Below are 23,363 nucleotides of genomic sequence, written 5' to 3' on the forward strand. Positions count from 1 at the left end.
TGACCCTATGAACAGGGTTTTCATGGTAAGCGGTATTCAGAGGGGGTTTACCATTGCCTTCCTCTGAGGTTGAGAAGCAGTGACTGGCCCAAGGTTACCCAGTGAGCTTCATGGCTGTGTGGGGATTCGAACCCTGGTCTCCCAGGTCGTAGTCCAGCATCCTAACCACTACATCACACTGGCTCTCAATGAACAGGGTAAAGATACTTTAAATAAAAAGATGCAGAGGATCCTATTTTTTCTGGGAAAGCACGCTCTGAATGCTTCAGGGATTTCCTCCTATGCATTTTTGAGCTTCTTTATTCCAACAGGCTTTTGGACTAGAAGATGTTTAAGATAGGGCCTCATAAGGTCTGTTGTATTGTTCTATGGTCCTATTCTTAATGTTTTAAATAGTCTTATTATCTTAAGTGTGTGTTTCATGGTTTTAATGTCGCGAATAGTTTAATTCTATTTTAATTGTATATTTTTGTATGTTTTTTTTACCTATGTGTAGTTTTTATTTGTAAGCCGCCCTGAGTTCCAGTTTTGGAAAAAGGGCGGGGTAAAAATAAAGATTTGTTCATTCATTCATTCTTTGCCTCAGCTATATCCCTGTTCCTTTACCTGGCACCGGATCATGACATGTGTCACTTTGGATTTCCCATCATTGCTCTCTCCTTTATCATCCCCCGTCCGGACGGAAAGGACAAAGTCTCCAGGATGGCTTTGGCTCTCGCGGACAAGGAAACTCCCGTGTTTCCCTTTTTCCGTTAACAGCTTCTCCGCTTCTTTTCCAGAAAGATGTCCATGAAACCACCTTTGGAAAGATAGCAAAATGAGGCAAGTTGCTTCTTGCCGCCATACAGATCACCACTGTTGCCCAAACCAGGGTGATGCTGAGGTCAGAACAGTATTGCCCAAATTTCTGATACCTGAAGTGCATGCTTCTTTAAAAAAAAAAATCACTGAAACTGAAGACACACTTTACTCTTGTAGCCAAAAAGATCTAAAGTACATAGGAGCAAGTCTTACCCATCCTCAAAGGACCCCATCCTGGTGAGAATGGGCCATTGGTCTCACCTGAAGGGTGATTTGTCCTAGCAGCCAAAAAATACAAAGCCGGCTCAGCGGATGAAGAAATGTCTCTGCCTGATGGGGAACGGCAGCCGCTGCTACCTCCGACACAAAAGGGCAAGGGGAAGGTAGGGCAGGAAAAAATGGGGAAGACAAAACAAAAACCCCAAGAAGCCCCAGTCAAAAAACAAAAACAGTGAGAGAGAGGGGAGGGAACAAGTGGAAACACAAACTTGCAAACACAACCAGTCCCACACACTCTCTCACTCACAACATACACACACACACACACACACACTTAACTTAGCTATAAATGCTACCCTAAACATAGATATAACTGCCTCGGGCAAAGGCAAGAATGAACTGGAGTGGGAGGGGCCTGAGGCCCCAGGCCTTGACTTCATACATTCTTGCCTTCGGACGCTAGATGGCGCTATTACCCACGTGATGGCATGCTACCTGGGGAAAAAGCAGCCCATGAACAGAAGGAACTACTGTCCTGAGCTCTACCACTCTACAGAGCCATTGCAGCTGATAGCCTGAGGGTAGTACTACAGCCTTAAACCCAGGAGGGGTCAGGTGACACAACAGGTTCCCTACTAGCCCTGTAAACTTACTGACTCTGGCTTGATTTGCTGGTAGGCTTTTGATACAGGTGGATTTGTTTGCACCCAGGCCCACCCAGCAGCAGCACTGACCACGACCAGCAGAGGCTATAACCTCTGAGCTGGGGTGTCAGGCTGTTTTCTTGTATATTTCCCCCCATGCTCCTGGAACATCTGCCCTGCTGAGGACTAGTGGCACTTTAAGTCCAGTGGAAACTTTTCTGGCAGCTCAAGAGTGCAAATGAAGGGAGATGATTTCCAGACCAGGAACACTTGAGCCAGCTCTCTGGGCTTATCAGAGATAAAAGGAGGCACTGCTGTGAGCCCTTTCTCGAAAGCGGCAACATTGACAGTCACCAGTTACAGAGGCTGTAACATCTGAGCTGGGGTGACAGGCTGCTTTCTTGGATTAGGATGTTTATTACGTTAATTGATATGTTTTAACTGATTGGTAGTTTGTTTCATGATGACTTTTAAACGTTGAAATGTTCAAGTAATCAAATTATTTCTTGGATTGCTAAGTTTTGAATATGATTTAGTATTTGTTACCGATGTAGCGATTTCTTTTGTTGTTGTTCTGTTGTGAGCCGCTCTGAGCATGTTTATATGGAAAAGTGGCATACAAATTCTAGTCATAAATAATGCACCCCCTGCCCTTGCACATGCTACATTTACTCCACCACAATCATCCTGCCCAGTGAAGAAGTCATCCTGTTTGATGCCCAGCTGCTGCTGCTGCTGCCGCCACCACCCCACCACCTCCTCCTCAAGGCCCCCCACCTCTCTCACCTTTCAGAAGTGGGGTCGGCACAGTTGAGTGGATACTTCAGCTCGATCACGTCGCCGTTCTTTTCCTTGAGCTGCCCATGGTGTTCCATATAATACTGGACCAGCTCCGCCAAGGTGGCAAACTTCTCCCCGCCGTACAGGTCGTAGTAGTCGCCTGTATTCTGGATCTTGATGTGGGTGACTGCTCCATTCCGCCTGGTTATTATTACACACAAAGGAGGGGTGAAGAGAAAAGAAAGCCAAGTCACAGGAATGCACAGATGAGCGTACAGACCTGAGTCAGGTCCGTCAAGCCCATCACAGGCATCTAAGCCCTCCAGATGTTGCTGAACTCCACCTCCCAACCACCCTGACTACTGGCCATTGTGGCTGAGGGGGATGGGAGCTGGAGTCCAGCAACATCTGGAAATCCACAGAGGGCCCATCCCTGGGCTAAAAGGACAAATGGGTTGAGTACGCAGAAGGCAATTGTGTATAAGCAATAATTTGCTGGACAGTTGGGCTGGGTTTTTTTCTTCTTTTACCTACTATGAACTGCACATCAATTTAGACAGCACTTGATTTCAAACGGATCTACTGAGTAGTGTCGGACATCGGAGACTTGGGTTTCAAGTCCGGTTCGGAGTTCACAATAGACATTAGTCAGACACTGAACGAGACCTGCCAACATCCTACACAGAAGGAGTAGTGACCCGGGGACCCTCCACATGCCGCTGGACTCTACCTCCCATCGGCCTTGGGGCTGATAGGAACTGGGAGCGCTACAGGTTCCCTACCCCCATCTACACTGACTGGCAGTGGCTCTCCAGAGCTTCTGAACTCAGGCAAGGCTCTCTCCTCCAGTTCCACTGCCCTCCTCAACACCTAACAGGTCACATCCTAGGGAGGGAGGGAGGGAGGCTAGTTCACTTTGTTGTTATGTGCCTCCAAGTCGATTACCCTATGAATCAACCCTATGAATCAGCGACCTCCAGCAGCATCTGTCATGAACCACCCTGTTCAGATCTTGTAAGTTCAGGTCTGTGGGTTCCTTTATGGAATCAATCCATCTCTTGTTCGGCCTTCCTCTTTTTCTACTCCCTTCTGTTTTCCCCAGCATTATGGTCTTTTCTAGTGAATCGCATAACAACAACAAAGTGAATCAGGTCTCTCATTATGCAAATATGGCTATGTTTGCATACATATATTCCAGCACAGGGGTTCCCAAACTGTGATCCATGGCCCACAGTCCATGAGCTTCATTCAGGTGGCCCGTGGCATGTCCACATTAAATATCCATATTGATTATTAATTGCATTTCAAATGCTTTTTTATTTCTGGTATTGTGTTTTGTGGTATTACAATCTGAATCATGTGGATTTCTGTTTTTACTTCTTGTATCGTATCGCAATTTGAATTCTATGGAATTCAAACGGTAATACAATAAAATGCAACGTAAGAAATAAAAGAAGCAATTAAAAATACAATTAAAAATCATACAGCACCTAGCAAAGCACATTACAATTGCTACGACAGGCAGTAAATCAGTAAGCTGGTCCACCAAAACTCTCTGCAAGTTTGAAGTGGTCTGGTGGGGGGGGGGGGAGTTTGGCATCCGCCGCTCTAGTGCTCTATCACCCAATCAAAGAAATATTAAAAGGAAAACTAAGTAATCAAATTACTTCTGAATACTGGAGATTCCAATGATTTTATTGTTTACAATTTTATCATGTACGTGCTTGATTTTATTTCTGTAAGCCGCCCTGAGTGCCCTATTATAGGGTAGAAGGGCGGGATAGAAATATTTTAAATAAATAAATAAATAAAATAAAATACTGATCCTGAGACTGCCTGCCAACAAAGCTCTCTCAGCACCAAAGTGACTCACCGGACTGAAAGGGTGAAGTCCCCTGGGTTGCTCTTGCTGGGCCGGGCCAGAAAGCTGCCATCGACTCCTCGCGTCAAGAGGAGGTTCTCGGCCTCCACTCCAGTAATATTTGGGTGAAACCATCTAAGATGAGAGAAAGGGTTTTTTTTTTTAAAAAAGGTAGCAATCAGCAAAACTGAACAAGTCCTCATAAGCTACTGGTCCTCTTAAAAAAATCTAGACTACCTGTCTCCACAAGAACTCAAAAAGCTGCCTTATACCAAGTCACACCAATGGTCCTTCTAGCTCAGTATTGCCTACACTGATTGCCAGCAGCTCTCCAGGGTTTCGGACCCAGACCTACCTGAGATGCCAGGGCTTTCTACATGCAACAGATGTGCTGTACCACTATGCTGCCGCACTTCCCTTACATTCCTGTCGTCTAAGGCACACTGATCACCTGAATGGAAACAGAACCAGCCCTCTTGCAGTTTACAAACATTTCCCTGTCTGATTGCCTGCAGGCAGCTCCTGATCGCCACAGATGAGCGGCTGTTTACACACCTGAGTAAAATACGTGACATGTTCAGATTACAGCCGTTCACAAAGGGGGCATGAATTTTCTCTTCTCCCTCTCAAAGTTTTATGAGTTTTGTTTGTGGAAGGAGCCCCGTACAAAGGCTGGAGACTGCAGATCGCTGCCTCAGACAGAACAAGACAAGCCAATAAGGCAGGTACAACCTCATGCTTCACGAATCCACGCCGAGCGGCAGCAGAAGGCGATGGGGAATCCTCTCCCACCCTTAGAAAGATCCACTCTGGGGGATTCCTCTGAAGCAGTGAGCTCGCAGACTCAGCAGAGGCCCAACTCCATCCCAGCGTGGCAATACCTCGCTCTGATGCAAATGCCCTCCATATATCCTCTTGGTCTTAGCCACCCACAACCATCCTTTCCAGTGATTAATATAGCACCTTGCTGATGAAGGCCTCCCCATGGGCTGCACCACTGACCCAGCATTTGCTGCCTAAGCCTTCAGAGTCGTTTGGCTTATTTTTAGAAATATGGTTAACTAAGTCGACATTCTGGCTCAAGCTGCACTTCCCACCCCAGGACAAAAACTAAAGATTCCTGAAAAGCCTAAGGAGTTATCATCATTGGTAATTAATGTATTTATATACGACCATCAATGCACTTATACAGTGCCATCAATATACACAGTACTTGGTTTAACAGAGAATCAAGTGTCCGGTCCTTGCCCTGATGAGCTTACAATCTAGATTTGGGCTCCTACTAGGAGGAAGGATGGGACATAAATTTATTTATTTATAATTATAATAGATTTTGACTTTGGAGGGAGGGGAGGACAACGAAGACTCTGGCGAAGGACAGATCTACCAAGAAATTCATGCAAACAAAATCACATGGAGAACTCCACTGTAACTAAGTGTCTGTCATTCAGATGCAGAAACTGCCCTGGATGGTCTTTTGTGAGAGCTGGAAAGCTCCTCATGTCTAAATCCCTGCCCCAATCTTCATCCCCCTACTCCCCAGCAGAATGCAGGAATTCATCACAGAAAGATGCTGCAAAGAGACGGTTCCACATTATTCAAGGAAGTCAGAACCACAGGAGAAAGGCAGAAAACATCCAGGGTTGCCAGCTGGTTTTGAAATTCCTTCCCAAATCCAAATACAGCAACCAGCAACATTTCCAAGTGAGCTCAACATCCATCCATCCCCACAATCACAAGATGAACGTGGTGTGAAAATTGGAGGGAGAAATATTAATAATTTAAGATATGCCAACGATACCTTACTACTAGCAGAAACCAGTTAGGGGAACACACTGACTGATCAAGATGAAATAAAAGGAAAATGGAAGCAATACACTGAAGAACTCTATAAAAGAGATGCAAGGATGACAGACTCATTCATGGAGGAACCGTATGATGAAGAACCAGAAATTCTAGAATGTGAGGTGAAAGCTGCTCTTAAAATACTTGGAAGAAACAAAGCACCAGGAACAGACTGCATACCAATAGAGTTGTTACAAGCTACTGACACTGAATCTGTCCAAACTTTGACTAAAATCTGTTAAGAAATATGGAAAACTAAACAATGGCCCACAGACTGGAAGCGTTCCATATACAACCCAATTCCAAAGAAAGGGGATCCCAGGGAATACAGTAATTATCAAACTATTGCCTTAATATCCTATGATTCTACAACAAAGGCTCTTACCATATATGGAGCGAGAAATGCCAGACGTCCAAGCTGGATTTAGAAAGGGAAGAGGCACCAGAGATCATATCGCAAACATACGTTGGATAATGGAATGGACCAAGGAATTTCAGTTGAAGATCACCCTGTGCCTTATAGACTACAGCAAAGCGTTTGACTGTGTAGATCATGAAAAACTATGGAATGCTGTAAAAGAAATGGGGGTGCCACAGCATCTGATTGTCCTAATGGACAACCTATACTCTGGACAAGAGGCTACTGTAAGGACAGAATATGGAGAAACCAATTGGTCCCCCATCGGAAAGGGTGTGAGTCAGGGGTGTATTTTGTCACCCTATTTATTTAATCTACATGCAGAACATATCATACGGAAAGCAGGATTGGACCAAGATGAAGGAGGTGTGAAAATTGGAGGGAAACATTTCAATAATTTAAGATATGCAGACGATACCATACTGCTAGCAGAAACTAGTAATGATTTAAAACGAATGCTGATGAAAGTTAGAGGAAAGCACAAAAGCAGGACTACAGGTGAAAGTGAAAAAGACTAAAGTAATGACAACACAAGATTTATGTAACTTTAAAGTTGACAATGAGGACATTGAACTTGTCAAGGATTATCAATACCTCGGCACAGTCATTAACCAAAATGGAGACAACAGTCAAGAAATCAGGAGAAGGCTAGGACTTGGGAGGGCAGTGGTGAGAGAACTAGAAAAGGTCCTCAAATGCAAAGATGTCTCACTGAATACTAAAGTCAGGACCATTCAGACCATGGGATTCCCGATCTCTATGTATGGATGTGAAAGTTGGACAGTGAAAAAAGCAGGTAAGAGAAAAATCAACTCATTTGAAATGTGGTGTTGGAGGAGAGTTTTGCGCATACCATGGACTGCGAAAAAGACAAATAATTGGGTGTTAGAACAAATTAAACCAGAACTATCATTAGAAGCTAAAATGATGAAACTGAGGTTATACGACTTTGGACACATCACGAGAAGACATGATTCGCTAGAAAAGACCATAATGCTGGGGGAAACAGAAGGGAGTAGAAAAAGAGGAAGGCCAAACAAGAGATGGATTGATTCCATAAAGGAAGCCACAGACCTGAACTCACAAGATCTGAACAGGGTGGTTCACGACAGATGCTCTTGGAGGTCACTGATTCATAGGGTAATTGTTTTATATACTGTTTTATCTTGTACGTCGCCCAGAGTGGCTGGACAACCAGCCAGATGGGCGACTAACAAATTTAATAATAAATAAATAAATAAATAAGTTGTAATCGACTTGAAGCCACATAACAACAACAACAAAGGAGCCACACAGGGCTGCTTGCAAAGGGCTTTGCAAGCTGCTTCACACAGCTCCTTTCAACCTCTGGCTGGCAAAGTCTCTATCAGTCTCCGCCAACCGGGTACCCTTCAGTTGTTTTGGACAGAGATTTCATCAGGTCGGCAAAGGGTGCCCTCTAAGAACCACTGAGCATGTGCCTCAGAAGTTCCCCAGAATCCTGTGCAGCCTGTAAGAGTTCCAAATGTTCTTCAGTAGGCAGGCTGGTACAAAAGAAGGGCTTTGCTGAAGGTGAAAAGCCACAGCTCTAGGCTAGGCGATACTTTGGCTTCAGGAAGGGAGAAGGCCAGAGCTGAGGGCGGCAGGGTACAGTTTGAAAAGCACTTCTCACCATTCTCTGCAGAGCCCATTCCCTTTCAGTACTTCTTTTCCTCTGACCTTCTACCCCCACCCCCCACAGCCCACCCTAAGAATTTTTCATTTTGCATAAATGCAAGCTAATTTTTTAAAAAACCTAGTCGAAACTGCCACAGAATGTTGAGGGGGCTTGGTTGCAGGATTGAAAGGAACCATTTGGGAAAATGTGAAGCAGAGACTCAACCTGTCCAGTGGGATCCGGAGGAAGAAAACAAGTTCTGGCCGCCACTGACCCAGGTGGCTTCTCTATTTATGGCTTTTGTCCTATAAGGCTATCTGGTGCTCCAGGTATATTTGGCTCAAAGTGGGAGGAGGCATTTGTGAACAGCCTGAAATAGAAGGATATGGGGGTGTATCAAGTCTGCCTTAGGCCAGCAAGCTATGCCAAGTGCTTCCGGAGACGTGATCGGAACACCCGCGCTCACATAACTTCAGGCCCTCATTTGAGGCTGATAACCTGCTCCAACTCTAGGGTCTGAGGTGGGTTATGGCCACTTTACAAACACAGAGAAAAAGGTGGGCCTTTTTGAAGAGACTTTTTGAAAGGGTTAGCTATTGTAATCAACAATATGACAGGCTACAACCACTCCTGCAACCTGCAATGGGGACACTGAGGAAATATAAAAGGTATTTCTTAATAAAACAGAACCAGAAATTAATAATTAATGTTTGGCACAGCTAGAGTACAACTAGTATTTAAAAGGAATTGAAACAATGTTTCAATTTAAAAAATGTGACCAGGGCAGTATGGACCACAAAGTTGACATGTATGATGAGGTGACATGAGAGGACGGGAGGGGGGAGGAATAATAGTTTTCAAGAAAAAAAGTTTTTTGACTGGCTGGTCTCGGAATAACAGATGTAGAAGGAACCTATCTCCTGACATTACTCTATTGATAGAAGACATCACAAGAATCCCATTACACATTTTTAAAAGGAAAAATGATACTGCTGTCCCTAAATGACTGACAATCTTAACCTATATGAAAGAGAAAATAAAATGAAATATCAGAACAGAGCTGGGAAATTATTTCTCATTCCTAGGATCCAGCCATGCTCAAACAATGGGGGGAGATAAATATAATTAAAAACAATAAGAGCCCTCCATCGTATCATGGCTGTAAAAAGTATATATATTTATTTGTGTGTGTACACATTCCCACATGTAACCATCTCTCCCTTCCCCTTTAGGAGGGCTCCTATTCCTTTAACAGCTTCAAAGCAGGCAGAAATGCAAACAGCATCACTTTACCCAGCACAGAAGTGCAACAATAAATGCTGTCAGTTGAATTTCTCCTTATGATACTGCCGCACAAAAAAAAAAAGTTGCCAGAAAAAAAATGGGGCAACTCTAACCCACAATCCACACACCCTTATTGAGCAAGGAGAGGTCCAATTTCCTTGAAAAAAGGGAAGGATCCCAGCAACGGGGAGGGGAGAGAGAGAGAGAGAGAGAGAGAGAGAGAGAGAGAGAAGACAACCATATAAACGCCCATCAAGAGACAGTGATAGTTTATACAAAGGGGGGATGAGGCACAAAATTCCACACAACAGAAGTATGTGTCTTTCCCAGCCTGATACTTTCCACAAAAAAAATGTGAGAATATCTTCCCTGTTCTTCCCCTGTATGCACACATAAGAAGGCCCCATCTAGTGCAGCATCCTGTTCTCACAGTGGCCAACCAGATGCCTTTGAGAAGCAAACAAGCAGGACCTCAGTGCAACAGCACTCTCTCCACTCATGTACCAGCAACTGGAATTCAGTCTTGTCTGTGGGCTATGAGGACAGTCTGTTCTTGATCTGTTTAAACCCCTTTAACAGCTATTTGCTGGAGGATTTTATTCAATGCATTCCTACCCTACCTTTCAGGGTGCACAGAGGCTTGCGTAAAGTACATAAAACATTTAACACAACAATAGTACACAATACAGTTTCAAAGTTTTTTAAAAATCCCACAAGTTAGTTAAAACACCTTGCAAAGAGGGATGGAAACAAAAACCAAACATCATGGAAACAAGACGCCAAAGAACAGCCGCATATATTAATGTCCACAGCAGCATCTTGTGGCGGTGAGTTCCACAAATCTGGTGTGAAGAAGCAGAAGCAAAATAGTTGCTCTCTCTTCCCCAGGCTTGGACTGGGGGCTGCCCTCCCCTGTAGACCAGCACTAGGAGAAGGAATTCTCTCTAGTTCCCCACCACCCTATATAACCTGTCCAGCAGGAAAGGAAAGCTGCTCAATATGGGCCAGAGGGGCCAAGGCTGCCCCTCCCCCATTCGTCCCCATGGCAACAGCAGGGGGGAGGCGCCAGACACCCCTCCCCCCCACAGGAAGAACGGAGGGGCGGGGCCTAGCCATTCCTCCCCTCACCTCCTCGAGGTCATCTTCCCGTCTCCGGCTTCCTCACATGGGGCCCCTTCGCCTTACGGGGAGCCCGGCCCGGGAGGGGGGGAGCAGAAACCAACCCGGGCCCGGCTGCATTCAGGCCTGGGTGGGAGAGCCACACAGAGCAACGCGTCGCAGCCAGTAGCGCGTCACAGGCAGCGACGCGCAACAGCGGAATGCCCCGCCCACTGTGGAGCCAAAGAGACGGGCCGGCTCTCCACGGCCTTCTCGTACGAACCATAGAGTTAAAGACCATGGAATAGAGGGGCATGCAGCTTAGACTTCCGGTCTTCTGTGGGAAGCCGCTTCTGGCCTCCATCCTCCTGAGGGCGCTCTAGACAGTGGCCTTTCTATGATTAACACCCTTTCCATACTTTGCTTTTCACATCTTGCACGTTTGAGTGATTATGTTAGCAGTGCTGAATTTATTTATTTATTTATTTAATTAATTAAGCTTATATACAGCCCGACTAGCAACAGCTCTCTGGGCGGTGAACATTAAAAATATGAATGTGAATGATCATCACTGTGCTTATTTTGCATACGTGGTAGTTATAACAGAGTTGCCACAGTCGATACTTTATGCATTTCATTGCCACTTGGTCCAACTTTTTTTCTTCCTGAAGTGGACTCTAGGCCTGGACAGATAATGCCATAATCTTTAAGGTGCCAAAAGAAAAGTATTTATTGTTTATATTTTGAAGTGGAAGATTGCAGTGGAGAAACAGCACAGAGAGAAACTCTCTTCAGGTATACCATTTTATCATATGCAGTAAAGTTCTGCTTATAAAACAAAATACTTTTTTCATTTTTCATTATATAACAAATACAAGACAAACTTCATAACTACAATAGCCTGTTAAGCCATCCATATTTGTTCCAGTAATGAGCAACACATTGGGATTGGGAGACCAGGGTTCAAATCCGCTCTCGGCCAGTAAGCTCCCTGGGCGACTTTACGCTGGTCACTGTCTCTCAGCCTAAGCCTACCTCTCAGGATTGTTGTGAGAATGACACTGGGAGGGGGAGAACCATGTTTGTAGGCCACCTTTAACTCCTTGGGGAAAAAGTGGGATATAAATTAAATAATAAATAAATAAAAATAAAGGGTGAAAATGCCGAGACTGGAGTTAAACAGCAACGGAATGCAAAACTAGAATCTGTAACGGTTTAATTCGGAGTGTGATCTTCAGCGTGTTGGTACAATTGGTTTCTCTACTGCAATCTTAACACTTGGCGTGATTATATTGCATTATACAACCGACAATGTCTGCTGAAATCAGTAGACGCATGATGAAAAAACAGGCGGAGGGATCATTTCAAAGGTGGGAAGGGGCTAGTCCCCAATATTTGGGAGAGGTGGGGGGCAAAATAACTTCAATTGCTCGTAATACCATATAAACTACATCTCCCAGAGTGCTCTGGGAAGCGCGCGATGATGTCACTCCACTGGCCTCTTTAGCGCCGAGATCCCGGATATTGTCTCTTTTTCCCCTCTCGGAAGGTAAGAATGGCGTCGGCATCGGGTCTCGCTCTTGAGGCCCGTCGTGAGTATCCGCTGCCATCCGCCTTAGGGAAGCACCGCACGAGGTGCGGGTAGGAGCAGGCTCCGCGGCGGATGTCTGGCGGACGGTGCGGGGCTGTTATTTCGCGGGGGAAAGCGGGAACCGACATCACCCGGCGCCCCTGCAGCGTAGGCCGCCGCCGATTCTTTCGCTTGGGAGGCGGGGGGGGGGAGCTGTTTTATTGCACCGAAGAGACGCGCGGCACAGGGAAGGACAAGCGTCGCAGCTTTTCCGACCCAAGAGATCGCTTGTGTGGCTTTGCAATTGGGGTGGGGGGAGCCATTGGCTCCTTAGCTGCCCGCTCTCTGGTGTTTCCAATGAATGAATCGTCCTGGTGAGAAGGGATCGCCCTAAGGAGGGAGGGGGCTGATGGCGAAGGTGGCGCATGCCTTGTCCATTCGGTCTTGTATTTTTAAGGATGGCCGTTGATTGGCGTGTGCAGGGCTGATGTTTTTTGAATCTGGGAGAGCGGTCCTGAGTTCGAATCCTAGCCGTGTCTGTGTAAATCAGTTGGTCAGACGTTCATAGTGACAGTTGCCCCCCGTTTTTATTTCATACATTTATATTCCTCTCAGAAGGAGTCCGGGACGTAGAATTCTTGCATTCTAGGAAGCATTTGCTTGCTCCCGGGTGCTAATCTCTAATGCCTCATTTATGAAAAGTGTGCTGCTGGAGAAGGGGGGGATAGAAAGTGTCTTAGAGCTGGCATTTGGGCTGAATATAATCTATTTGGCCCTTTTTGACAAATGGTGGGAAATTATGATTCAAGGATGGGGGTAGACAGAATGTAGACCAGGGGAGGGGGTCTGGGTGACTTGAGAAGACTTGATTCCCAGTTGTTAAATAATGGCAGTTACAAAATGACTTGCCTGCCCTAAATTTATTGCTGAAGACTGCTAGGGAGAGAGTAACCAGGAGTGGATGTGGACATGGAAGGACTGTGAACAATCTGGTACTTGATGCAATTTCCCTGGTTCAGAATTCTCTCATGCTAAGCGTGTGTGTTTTGCACTGGGCTCTGCTTGAGGGATCTCTGCATTCTGTTAAAAAACAACGCAAGCCTAAAGTCTGCTGTCCCTTGTTCTAGGAGGCTTGGGGTTGCTGTCCTACTCATGGAAAACCCATTGAAATTAATTTTATATATTTATTGTTGCATTTATATCCCACCTTTTCTCCAAAGAGCTCAAGGTGGTGTACATGTTTCTCCCCCTCTCCAGTTTATCCTCATAACAGACGAAGATGAACCTGTTAGTCATGTTCATTAGCTTCAGCGGTCTACTCTGAGTAGGACTTTTTAAAAGTTTGTTTAAATGTTTTCGATTGTGCCATGTTCTCTTTTCTGTTTTGTTACTTATGTTATGCAAGTCGCTAACCTTCACTTCTCTACTTTCTAGATGGCGGGCGAGAAGAAAGCAAAGAGGGTTCGGAAGGTCCATACCAGCCGCAACCCAGTGCTGGCCCGGGGGATCGGGAAATATTCCCGGTCGGCCATGTACGCCCGAAAGGCCATGTACAAGCGCAAGTACAAAGCTCCAGAAACGAAGGTGAGGGGGGATTGCAAATTAATGCAGCTTTCTCATCATAATGGCGGCTTTTTAAATGGTTCAGCAGATCTTCCTGTTATCCTACTCTTCAACCCAAAATGCCTCTCTGTGCAACTTAACAGTGATGAGCTGGTTCCTGCCTGCAGGCACGACACAAAAGGAAAAGAGATTGGAAGGAATTAGGAAAACAAGCGTGGGCCCTAGTTCTTGAAAATGTTCTTTTTCGCATGGAGCGGAGGCAGGGGAGCAGACCCTCTGCAGCTTTCCCTTCTTTGGCCAATGAATTTTATTATTATTATTTATTATTTAGTTGCATTTGTAAACCGCCCTATAGCTAGCAGCTCCCAGGGCGGTGTACAACATGATAAAACCACAATATTTAAAATACAGCAAGTGTGTATTGCGCAGACAATATAAACATTATATAAACAAAGTGAAAGAAAACTAAAAAAAATAAGATTAAAAGCTTAAATACTTTAAAATGCCTGGGTGAAGAGGTGGGTTTTTACCTGGTGCCGAAAAGATGACAGAAGGCGCCAGGCGTATCTCATCTGGAAGGGCATTCCATAATTCGGGGGCCACCACCGAAAAGGCCCTAGATCTTGTTACTGTTCTCCGGGCCTCTGTATGGGTTGGGACCCGGAGAAGGGCCTTAGACGTCGAGCGGAGTGAACGGGTAGGAACATAGCGGGAGAGGCGTTCCATCAGATATTGCGGTCCAGGGCCGTTAAGGGCTTTATAGGTAAGGACCAACACTTTGAATCTGGCCCGGAAACATATTGGAAGCCAGTGCAGTTGGGCCAGAATAGGTGTTATGTGGTCGAATTTCTTCGTCCCAGTAAGAACTCTGGCCGCAGCATTCTGCACTAGCTGAAGTTTCCGAATCGTTTTCAAAGGTAACCCTACGTAGAGAGCATTACAGTAATCCAATCTAGAGGTTACCAGAGTGTGAATAACTGAGGCTAGGTTCTCCCTGTCCAGATAGGGTCGTAGTTGGGCTACCAGCCGAAGCTGGTAGAACGCATTTCGTGCCACCGAGGCTACCTGGGCCTCAAGTGACAGAAGCGGATCTAATAAGATCCCCAAACTACGGACCTGTTCCTTTAGGGGGAGTGTAACCCCATCTAGGACAGGTCTGACATCAACCATCTGACCAGAGGGCCCCCCAACTAGCAGCATCTCAGTCTTGTCAGGATTGAACTTCAGTTTGTTTGCTCTCATCCAGTCCATTATCGCGGCCAGGCAGCGGTTCAGTACAGCAACAGCCTCACCTGAAGAAGATGAAAAGGAGAAATAGAGCTGCGTATCATCAGCATATTGCTGGAAACGCACTCCATAACTCCTGATGACCTCACCCAGCGGCTTCATATAGATATTAAAAAGCATGGGGGACAGAACTGAGCCCTGCGGGACCCCATACTGGAGCACCCAGGGACTCGAGTAGTGTTCCCCAAGCATCACCTTCTGGAGACGATTCTCAAGATAGGAGCACAGCCACCGCCAAGCAGTGCCTCCAACTCCTAACTGTGATGCGATGACAGAAGCTGGAGTATGCTGTCCTTGGCTCTGCAGTCCCTGGGCGACTGGCAGTCAGAGCTGAATGCAATTGCTGCTCCTCTGGCCAGTGAATGAGGCCAGGTTGGTCTCACCCATAATAAATTCATGTCTCTCAACCCATTAGTAAAACGGATCCCCCATGTTTAGAGGCAGTAGGATGTATTCAACTAAACCATCCTTGGAGTAGACCCATTTAAATTAATGAGTCTCTGTTCGTCATGGTCACTAACTTTCAGTGGGTCTACTCTGATTAGGATAGGATTGAATAGCACCCACTGTATCTCTGAATATTAGGTGATGGGGGCAAACAATGGGAGATGGGCTGTTGCCTCTGTACCCTGCTTTTGTTGGCTTCCCAGAGGCATCTAGCTCAAATCTGGACTAGATAGATTCTGGGTATGATCTAACGAGGTTTCACTTCTTCCTCACTGCGTGGAAAACTAGTTTGCAAATATTTTTTCAAGTAGTTCATGTTTTCCTTCATCTTCAGATAGAAAAGAAGAAGAGAGAGAAAGAGCCGGCCACTAGCACAAAGCCCGTTGGGGGCGATAAGAATGGAGGCAACAGGGTGGTCAAGCTTCGCAAAATGGTAAGGACTTGTCCAGGAGGCCGTGCAGTGTAGTGGGTAAGACTTCTGAACTCGTGGGCCAGGCCTGGTCACAGGTCACACCTTCTCTGGCTTTCTGCTTTCCTTCTTCCCTTTGGAAATAGAAATAAAAAGTACTTTGCAGCACAGTTTATTGTGAAGCTGGTGTTAAGCTACGTATTGTTACAGCACTTTGCACATCATCCATTAAGTGCTGGATCCCTTTTTAAGAGCTGAGGACAGAAAATGGAAGTCGGGCTCAAAAACTGCCACTCGCTTGTGGGGAGTGCAGTTTGCCTCCCAAGTGACCAGCCAACAAAGAGTTTAAAAAGGTGGCTCTTTTGTTCCTTTTAGGCATAACAAATGACTTAAAATAATTGGGTTGTATCCAGACTTGAGTCATTCGTATCTGTTAATTTTAGCAGGTCCACTCTGGGTAGGGCTAACGTTGGATACAATCCGTTATCTGAGGTTGGGCTGGCTAGCAAAAAATAAAAATGCCATGGGCTAGTATGTTCTTAGTGCCATAGTCATCTCTTCAGCTAGCGTAATGGCTACCTGTCAAGGATATCTCATTGCTTGCACAGTCTGCATACAGCTCAGGTGGTTAGAGTGAAAGGACTGAGCTCCGTTCAGTTCCCGTACTGAAAACAAATTCCTCCACTCAGATTGTGCTGAGAGGCATCCTGTTTTTATTCATACTTTTATTCAGGTTTTGGGTTTTTTTTCCATTTTATAAAACGAAGAGGAAAGGGGAATCAGCTAGAGGGGTACAGGACTACAGATATAAAGAACCATTTTCCAGCTCACAGCAGCACTCCAAATGCAAAGATCTGGATATTCACAACAATGCAGTTATAATCACAGAGTCAGTTCAGGCATATGCGGACCAAAAGTCCTTGTATCCAGAACTTGCTCTGTGATAGCCTGCACATGCAAATACAGACAAGGTTTTCAGGCCATTGCATGACAGAATTTATCTTTCTGGTGTTACAGAATCAATCTCTGTGATAATACAGACTCTCAGAATCCTATGTTGTCAGTCAGTTAGCTTCCACAACACCAGAATGTAGTTCAAAACTATATAGAGGCATCCTTGAACCATAAAACAGTGTTCAGTACCAGATTAATGCAGCCTGCTCAAAAGGGTAGCAATTTTAGGACATGTCAAAATCATGTGTGCTAAATTTGCTTGATTTGTCCACCATCCCCAGTAGTTTTAATCATATGCTTTTGAAGGAAGCTGAAAGGTTCAGAAGAGTAATTTGTGTTGAATCCAGTGTAATTTTAAATCCAACTGAAACAAATTGTTTTTTGTTGATATACAAGTATGGGGGTTGTTCTCTATTTCATTTGTGTAATAGTTTGAATATGGTACGTAGTACTCTCACAAAGACTTCTATAGAATTGCAGCATAGTCCAGCAAGCCTGAAGCCTGCCCACCTCAGTGCACAGGAAGAATAACTTTTTAATGGAAACAGTTTGATTGGGCTTGCTTGATTAGAAGCAATACCCTGGCCTGCTGCTGTCTTAGCAGCAGGGGACTGCGTAAAACATGTGCGCATGAGCACATGGAGTCTGTGTAAATGTTGCTCCCTGTAACAGATGACACTTGAAAATTGGTACTGCTTTTTTGTCTTGTGTAAGCCACTGTCATAAAGCCGGGTGGGGGGATACATGGCCCTCCAGATGGTACCAAACTCTGTCTCTAGTTAGCCCCAACCAGTGGGCCAGGGATGATGGGAGTTGGAGGCCAGCCAAAAGCTGCAGGGCCACAGGTCCCCATCGTAAAGTGTAAACGAGAGTTGAATGTTTAGGTCCTTGCATTGATGTTGGGCTGTGCATTGTGGTTAACACTCACCTGTCCTATAACGCTCCTCCTTTGTAATAAGGAAGGTTCCTACTGTATAAATAAGCTCAGAAACATTGAATTTGAGACCTGTGCCAAATATTATTAGTAAACACATCTTAGGGGTTGTAGCTTGCATTATCAGTTTCTCCATTCTTACCCAAAATAGAAGCAAGCCCTTAACTGCAGCTGTTGACTGGTCTGGTTTTGCACTGTGTGTATTGTCGTCGTCTTTATATTAATATGTTAGAAAAGGGTGGGAAAAGTATGAACAACTTCCTTTTCTTACATTGCATAAAAAAACCCCTTTCTTATGCTGTGATGCTTTGCTGCACGAGATCTCTGAATTTTGGCATGGGATGCTTACGCACCAGCTCTGGCTAGTGTTCAGACATCTAGGCTCCAGCATCAAAATGTTTTTGGCTGTCAGGCAACCATATGGCTGAGTTTTTTCCAGACCAGATATTAAAAATGGCAAAAGCGAGTGCTTGGCAGGGAAAAAATTCCTTTCTTTTCAGCCGAGGTACTACCCAACGGAAGATGTTCCCCGCAAACTCCTGAGCCATGGCAAAAAGAATTTTGCCCTGCACAAGAGGAAGCTGCGGTCTTCAATAACCCCAGGAACTGTTGTGATCCTTCTCACTGGTCGCCACCGAGGCAAGGTAAGGGGAATCCTGACATCCGGTTGTTTGTGTGATCTCAGTAAATGAGCAGCAACTCTCTGGCCTGACTAGCACGTAATGTTAAGCCATGGTTTGTTCAAACAGCCATATAGTAAGCACATGATCAAACAAACCATGGTTTCTTTATCCACAGTTTGGTTTGCTTTTCCAGCTGCTCTTTTTCTTGTGGCAAACAACTACCAGCTTTTTGTCTTATGGAAGCCACTTATGAGTCCCTGGGGTTGGGTGGCCAAACAAACCATGGGTAAGGAAGGGTTCACACGTAGCTAGTTCCAAGCCATACTTAAAGCAAAGTTCATAAGCCAACAACAAAATGTAACTTCAAAATGTGGTTTGTTGGCAGTAAGCAAACCATAGTTAAGCCACAGACAGGGTTCAGACCAGGCTAGTTCTGGTTTGGTGTACTTTTTCTTTCCTTGCAATTTTACATACCTCATCTGTCTTGTGTTTAGCGAGTGGTCTTCCTGAAGCAGCTCGGAAGTGGCCTTTTGCTTGTAACAGGTAAGTTAATCTTACGTTGACAACTTGGTCCTATAACATCGGCTAACCTGATTTTAACTATTCATTGAATTTTCAATGTTAGATTTTAAAATTTTTATTATATCTATAAACACTTACAAATATTGAAAGAGTGGGGAATAATCTCATATGGTGACAATAATACTTTATATTTCTATAGCTTTTCGGAGCATTGAGGGAACTTTACGTGACTTACCTAGTTGTGATCCGTGCACCAGGCGAGGGGAACCTGTGGCCCTCCAGGTGTTGGATTATAACTCCCTAGTCATTTATGATTAATTTTAACTGATTTTACCCCTTTTTAACCTCATCGTATGCTTAGAAACTACACTGTTAAGCAGTATCTTTATTTATTTAAGTCATTTCTGTGCTGCTTTATATTATTTGAGAGACAAATCTCAAAGTGACTTAGAACCTAGATTAAAACATTGAACAAAACATCACAAGAAAACATTACAAATTCAGGCCAAATATAAAAGACGCATTCAAAACAGCATAATGAACAGAAAAATAAAAGTATTCTCTTAAACATAAACATTATGAGTTAAAAATCAAATACAAAATACAGACTCCCAAAACAGCATCATTAGTTAATTAATTAAAACAACTATACTAGGATCTGCACACACACCCCAATAAACCCTCCCAAATATGTCCTTAACAGTCTTCCAATCCCACTCCGATTCATTCCCACAAAACACACAGATAACTTATGTCCAGCCAAACCACTATAAGTATGTAAATTGTTGAACCAAACAAAAGCAAGTGTCGCCCCCAGATTTGACAAATGGCACTTCCAGAGTAACTGCCAAGATTTTTTTAAAACTACAATAGGATTATTTTTATAATTTTTATTGTTGCATGCTTTTTCAATCTTGACGGCCACTCTGAAAGTCCTTGGGCCAAAGAATGCAGTAGTGCATTTTTTTAAAGGTGCACTTTCGGGGTGATCACCAACTGTTGTAGCAATTTCCTGTGGTGGCTGTGTTTTTCTTGAGCGCATAGGATTTCTGGATGGTCATGTTTTGTGTTGGCTTTTTTTCCTCTGAAGGGTCGATTGATGGCTTTGCATAGAGCTTGCAACACTGCTTGTGACAAAATCACATTTTTTATGTCTGTTAACATGTTTAGGTATGATAGGGTTAATAGAATGTTGAATGTGATTGGCTGGAATGTTTGCAAGGGGGAGTGAGTGAAAGGTTTGAAAAGGGATAAAGTGACAATTATTATTTAGACAGGGCTATGAGAAAGGCAGGATTTTGATAGTATTTGATCTGTTAACAACTAGTGAGTAGGGTTTAGGTCTTATTGTGGGTTGGTTTTAGTGTAAGTAGGTAGGCAGGTTGGGTTTAGAACAATATATATAACATTAAGTGATTCTGTAAACATAATAAATATTTATTTATTTAAATAATGCAAGTGCATGCTTGGTCATTACTTTGCTACAAAACAAGGGTCTGAACCTAGTAACTACAGATAAACCCACAGATATAAACCATATTTAACTTATTGGCTATTTCCAGGGAGGAGGTGGGATTGCTGAGGCTTGTGGGGCACTAGGTAACTGGCCAAAGCCAGTTAAATAAATAATAAAAAAATAAGGCAGGCGTCTTTGGGGTCACCTGTTTCAGGCGGGAAGGAACAGGGATTGTTGTAGGCCCGGGACGCCACAGTGCTCCCCTTGAATGGCCGTAAAACTGATACTGCCTGGGGAAAATTAGGCTGTTTTCCGGTGCTTCAAGGCCACCACATAATATGCTTGTTTTTGCATCTTGCCTTCAGGGCCCTTGGCCATCAACCGTGTTCCCCTGCGTAGGGCTCATCAGAAATTCATCATTGCCACTTCGACCAAAGTTGACATCTCTGGAGTGAAGATTCCGAAGCACCTCAGTGACCTTTACTTCAAGAAGAAGAGGCTGCGTAGGCCCAAACACCAAGAGGGTGAAATTTTTGACACTGAGAAAGAGGTTTGTGTGTGTCTCTGTCTCTCTTCTAACTAGATGGGATGGGCCTAAGCAAACGAGGAGGGAGGGGAGACATCTTTTAATTGAACACCTAAAATGAAATGCTCTCAGGTTTAGAAGTACAGTAAGCCTTGGAGGGAAAAATACTATCAAGTATTAAAATCCGGCTAATCTCCTCAAATAAGGAAGCAAAATACATTAAAATGTGCATAACACGAAATCTTCTTGGTGATTTTTAGGGACTGCTGAACAGGAGCATTTAACTGTAGTGATGGGTTGCTTCAATGTAGTCTTCCCTAACCTGGTGTCCTCCAGTTGTTAAGAAATCCAGCAACATCTGGAGGGTACCAGATTAACATTATCGGATTGCCTGCCTTCTGCAGAAAAAATGTGAACAGATTTTAGATGCAGACTTTATTTTAAGCCTGCAGTAAACCTGTGGGGATTTAGTGGCTTGCAGAGCTCATGTTCGTGTTTTTGTTATGTGCCTTCAAGTCAGTCATGACTTATGGCAACCCTGTGAATCAGCAACCTCCAATAGCAGTTTGTGTAGCACATTAAAACAAAGTTAGCCTTTAACAGGGAAGTTTGGGTTGGGGGGACAGCCCAACCCCCTTCCTGTTGGCCTGGGCCCAGTTGTTTGTCCTGAACCACTACCCCTGCACACAAGTTTGCCAGTATCATTACGGAGTTTATCCTTAGATTGGAAATCGCAGTCTTTCCTTGTTATCCTGACCCCTAAGGAGGTATTGGACAAACGAGTTTTGGAAGCATTTTGTGAAATGATATTGGCCGGAGAGGGGAGAGGACATCCTGATGTTAAAAGAGAATTTTTTTTAATGCAACTAGGCATATCAAAGTAGCTCTTGGGATCCTAGTCCCAAGCAGCGGGGAGGGGAGGGCAGCGAGGGGAAAGTTTGTAGGCTTTGGGGAGCCTGTTTCAACTGTCCACTTAAAGCAAATGGCACTAGAAAGAGAGTAATTGACTTAAGTGTTGCCCTGCTTTCTCAGAAATACGAGATAACGGAGCGACGCAAGGCAGACCAGAAGGCTGTGGACTCCCAACTCCTGCCAGTCATCAAGAAGGTGCCTCAGCTTCGAGGCTATCTGCGTTCAACGTTTTCACTTTCCAATGGAGTTTATCCTCACAAATTGGTCTTCTAAATAGTCTGGATCTATCACAGTAAAGTTTTTTTGGGAAAACCCACAGTAATATTTTCCTAGCATTTTATTCTGGTTTATCTAAATTTAAACTGATGCTACCTAAATTTGTTTTTTTGGGGGGGGGGGAGGTGGGAGAACAGATGGCGTGACATTTCCTTCTGAAGTGTTTACATGAGGGGTACCCCAAGAGCAGTGATTTTCCTTAGTGTTTCCTTCTCACTAAATCTAGGTCGGGAACCAGCCATCTCCTTATTGATGGTAGCCTTCCTACTCACCCTTCCTTCATTTTGAAACTCTGGCTTTGTTGCAAGCGGGCAGAGTTAGAATTCACACACACACATATCAAATAAACTGAAAGAAAGGCACGGTGATGGTTTCCGAAGGGGGAGGTTTGGCCTTTGTAGACCAAGGTCCTACATTTCTGTCCCATCTCTGCACATCTGTAAAGCAATTGTTTTTTTTAAAAAAGCCCTGATTTATGACACTGCTGAGGATCTTAACATCACAACCACACTCAACCTGCCATGTTTGCTATTTATAAGTATATGGTGTTGTATACATTGCATTTAATTCTGGGTTTCCCTTTGGTCTTAAGAGTATAGCTATTCATAATGCCCTAAACTGCGTTTCATAAGCTATAGATGACAGCAAAGAATTCTTGTGGGCAAAGCTTGCTTTGTCAACAAATATGCTTGTTTGTATATTGCTTAGGAAAAACATGGGAGGTAGCTGTAGAGTTCAAGTGATAATGACTGGACATATTTGCAGAATCCTTCTTTGATATTCCATCCTAATCTGAAAAGACCTTGATTCTGCGCCATTCTGCTTAGCTTACAAGGCCAGCAATGTCATTGATGCAGATCTTCAAGTGGAGGAGATAAGATTTCACAGCCAATTTATAGAAGCGCAGTCTGCCCGTAAGGTGACCTTAATTCCTGTATCATGGAGTCTGAATTGTACAGAGGGAGAGACTGCTCCTGTGAACTATTAAAATGAGGCCAGCTATGGGCGACATCCGGTGCTAGTCATACTAAGTAGACCCATTGAAATAAGTGGAGTTAAATCCATTTATTTTAGTGAGCATACTCTGAATAAAACAAAAATTGGATATGGTCTGTTGCTTTTTCTCTTATTTCATGCATTCACCTTTTCCAGAAACAATAGATCTCCAGGATTGGCTATTAAATCTTGTTCCAAGTGTGGCTGGCCACAAATATTTGTCTGTAGGGGGAGCTGATGTACAGTGTTCTGTAGTTGCAGGTGTGGCTTGATGGAGCAATCTACTAAAGAGGTCAAATACT

The 23,363-nt window shown here is 44.3% G+C and overlaps 2 protein-coding genes across 4 annotated transcripts in view; one reads left to right on the forward strand and one right to left on the reverse strand.

Annotated features, from left to right (window-relative positions):
- The window catches only part of PTPN11 (protein tyrosine phosphatase non-receptor type 11), a 42,145-nt gene extending 31,307 nt beyond the window's left edge, over window positions 1-10,838 (reverse strand). The window contains exons 1-4 of the mRNA XM_061602540.1: window positions 10,617-10,838; window positions 4,318-4,440; window positions 2,451-2,645; window positions 607-799 (exon numbers count right to left, since the gene is read on the reverse strand). Of these exons, the coding sequence (XP_061458524.1) occupies window positions 607-799; window positions 2,451-2,645; window positions 4,318-4,440; window positions 10,617-10,630 (525 nt within the window). The 5' untranslated portion in view covers window positions 10,631-10,838. The remainder of the gene's footprint in view (window positions 1-606; window positions 800-2,450; window positions 2,646-4,317; window positions 4,441-10,616) is intronic.
- Window positions 10,839-12,069: 1,231 nt separating this feature from the next.
- On the forward strand, window positions 12,070-22,107 carry RPL6 (ribosomal protein L6). Of its 3 annotated transcripts, none has more exons than XM_061602810.1 (7): window positions 12,070-12,135; window positions 13,591-13,740; window positions 15,788-15,886; window positions 18,251-18,394; window positions 18,868-18,916; window positions 20,717-20,901; window positions 21,910-22,107. In XM_061602810.1, exons 2-7 carry the CDS (start codon window positions 13,591-13,593, stop codon window positions 22,060-22,062), a joined length of 780 nt encoding a protein of 259 aa, XP_061458794.1. In that variant the 5' UTR covers window positions 12,070-12,135; the 3' UTR covers window positions 22,063-22,107. The 3 variants fall into 3 exon arrangements, with proteins under 3 accessions (XP_061458794.1, XP_061458791.1, XP_061458792.1); XM_061602807.1 differs by lacking the exon at window positions 12,070-12,135 and adding an exon at window positions 12,240-12,324; XM_061602808.1 differs by lacking the exon at window positions 12,070-12,135 and adding an exon at window positions 12,629-12,697.
- The last annotated feature ends 1,256 nt before the right edge of the window (window positions 22,108-23,363 follow it).

The sequence above is a fragment of the Rhineura floridana genome, chromosome 19 (genome assembly GCF_030035675.1).
Source record: "Rhineura floridana isolate rRhiFlo1 chromosome 19, rRhiFlo1.hap2, whole genome shotgun sequence".
NCBI classification, from domain to species: domain Eukaryota; kingdom Metazoa; phylum Chordata; class Lepidosauria; order Squamata; family Rhineuridae; genus Rhineura; species Rhineura floridana.

Coding starts and splice junctions, on each gene's coding strand:
- RPL6 (XM_061602807.1), top strand. CDS start 12,250: ATGTCTGGCGGACGGTGCGGGGCTGTTATTTCGCGGGGGAAAGCGGGA. Junction 13,741..15,787: donor ACAAAGCTCCAGAAACGAAG/GTGAGGGGGGAT, acceptor CTTCATCTTCAG/ATAGAAAAGAAGAAGAGAGA. Junction 20,902..21,909: donor TTTTTGACACTGAGAAAGAG/GTTTGTGTGTGT, acceptor CTGCTTTCTCAG/AAATACGAGATAACGGAGCG.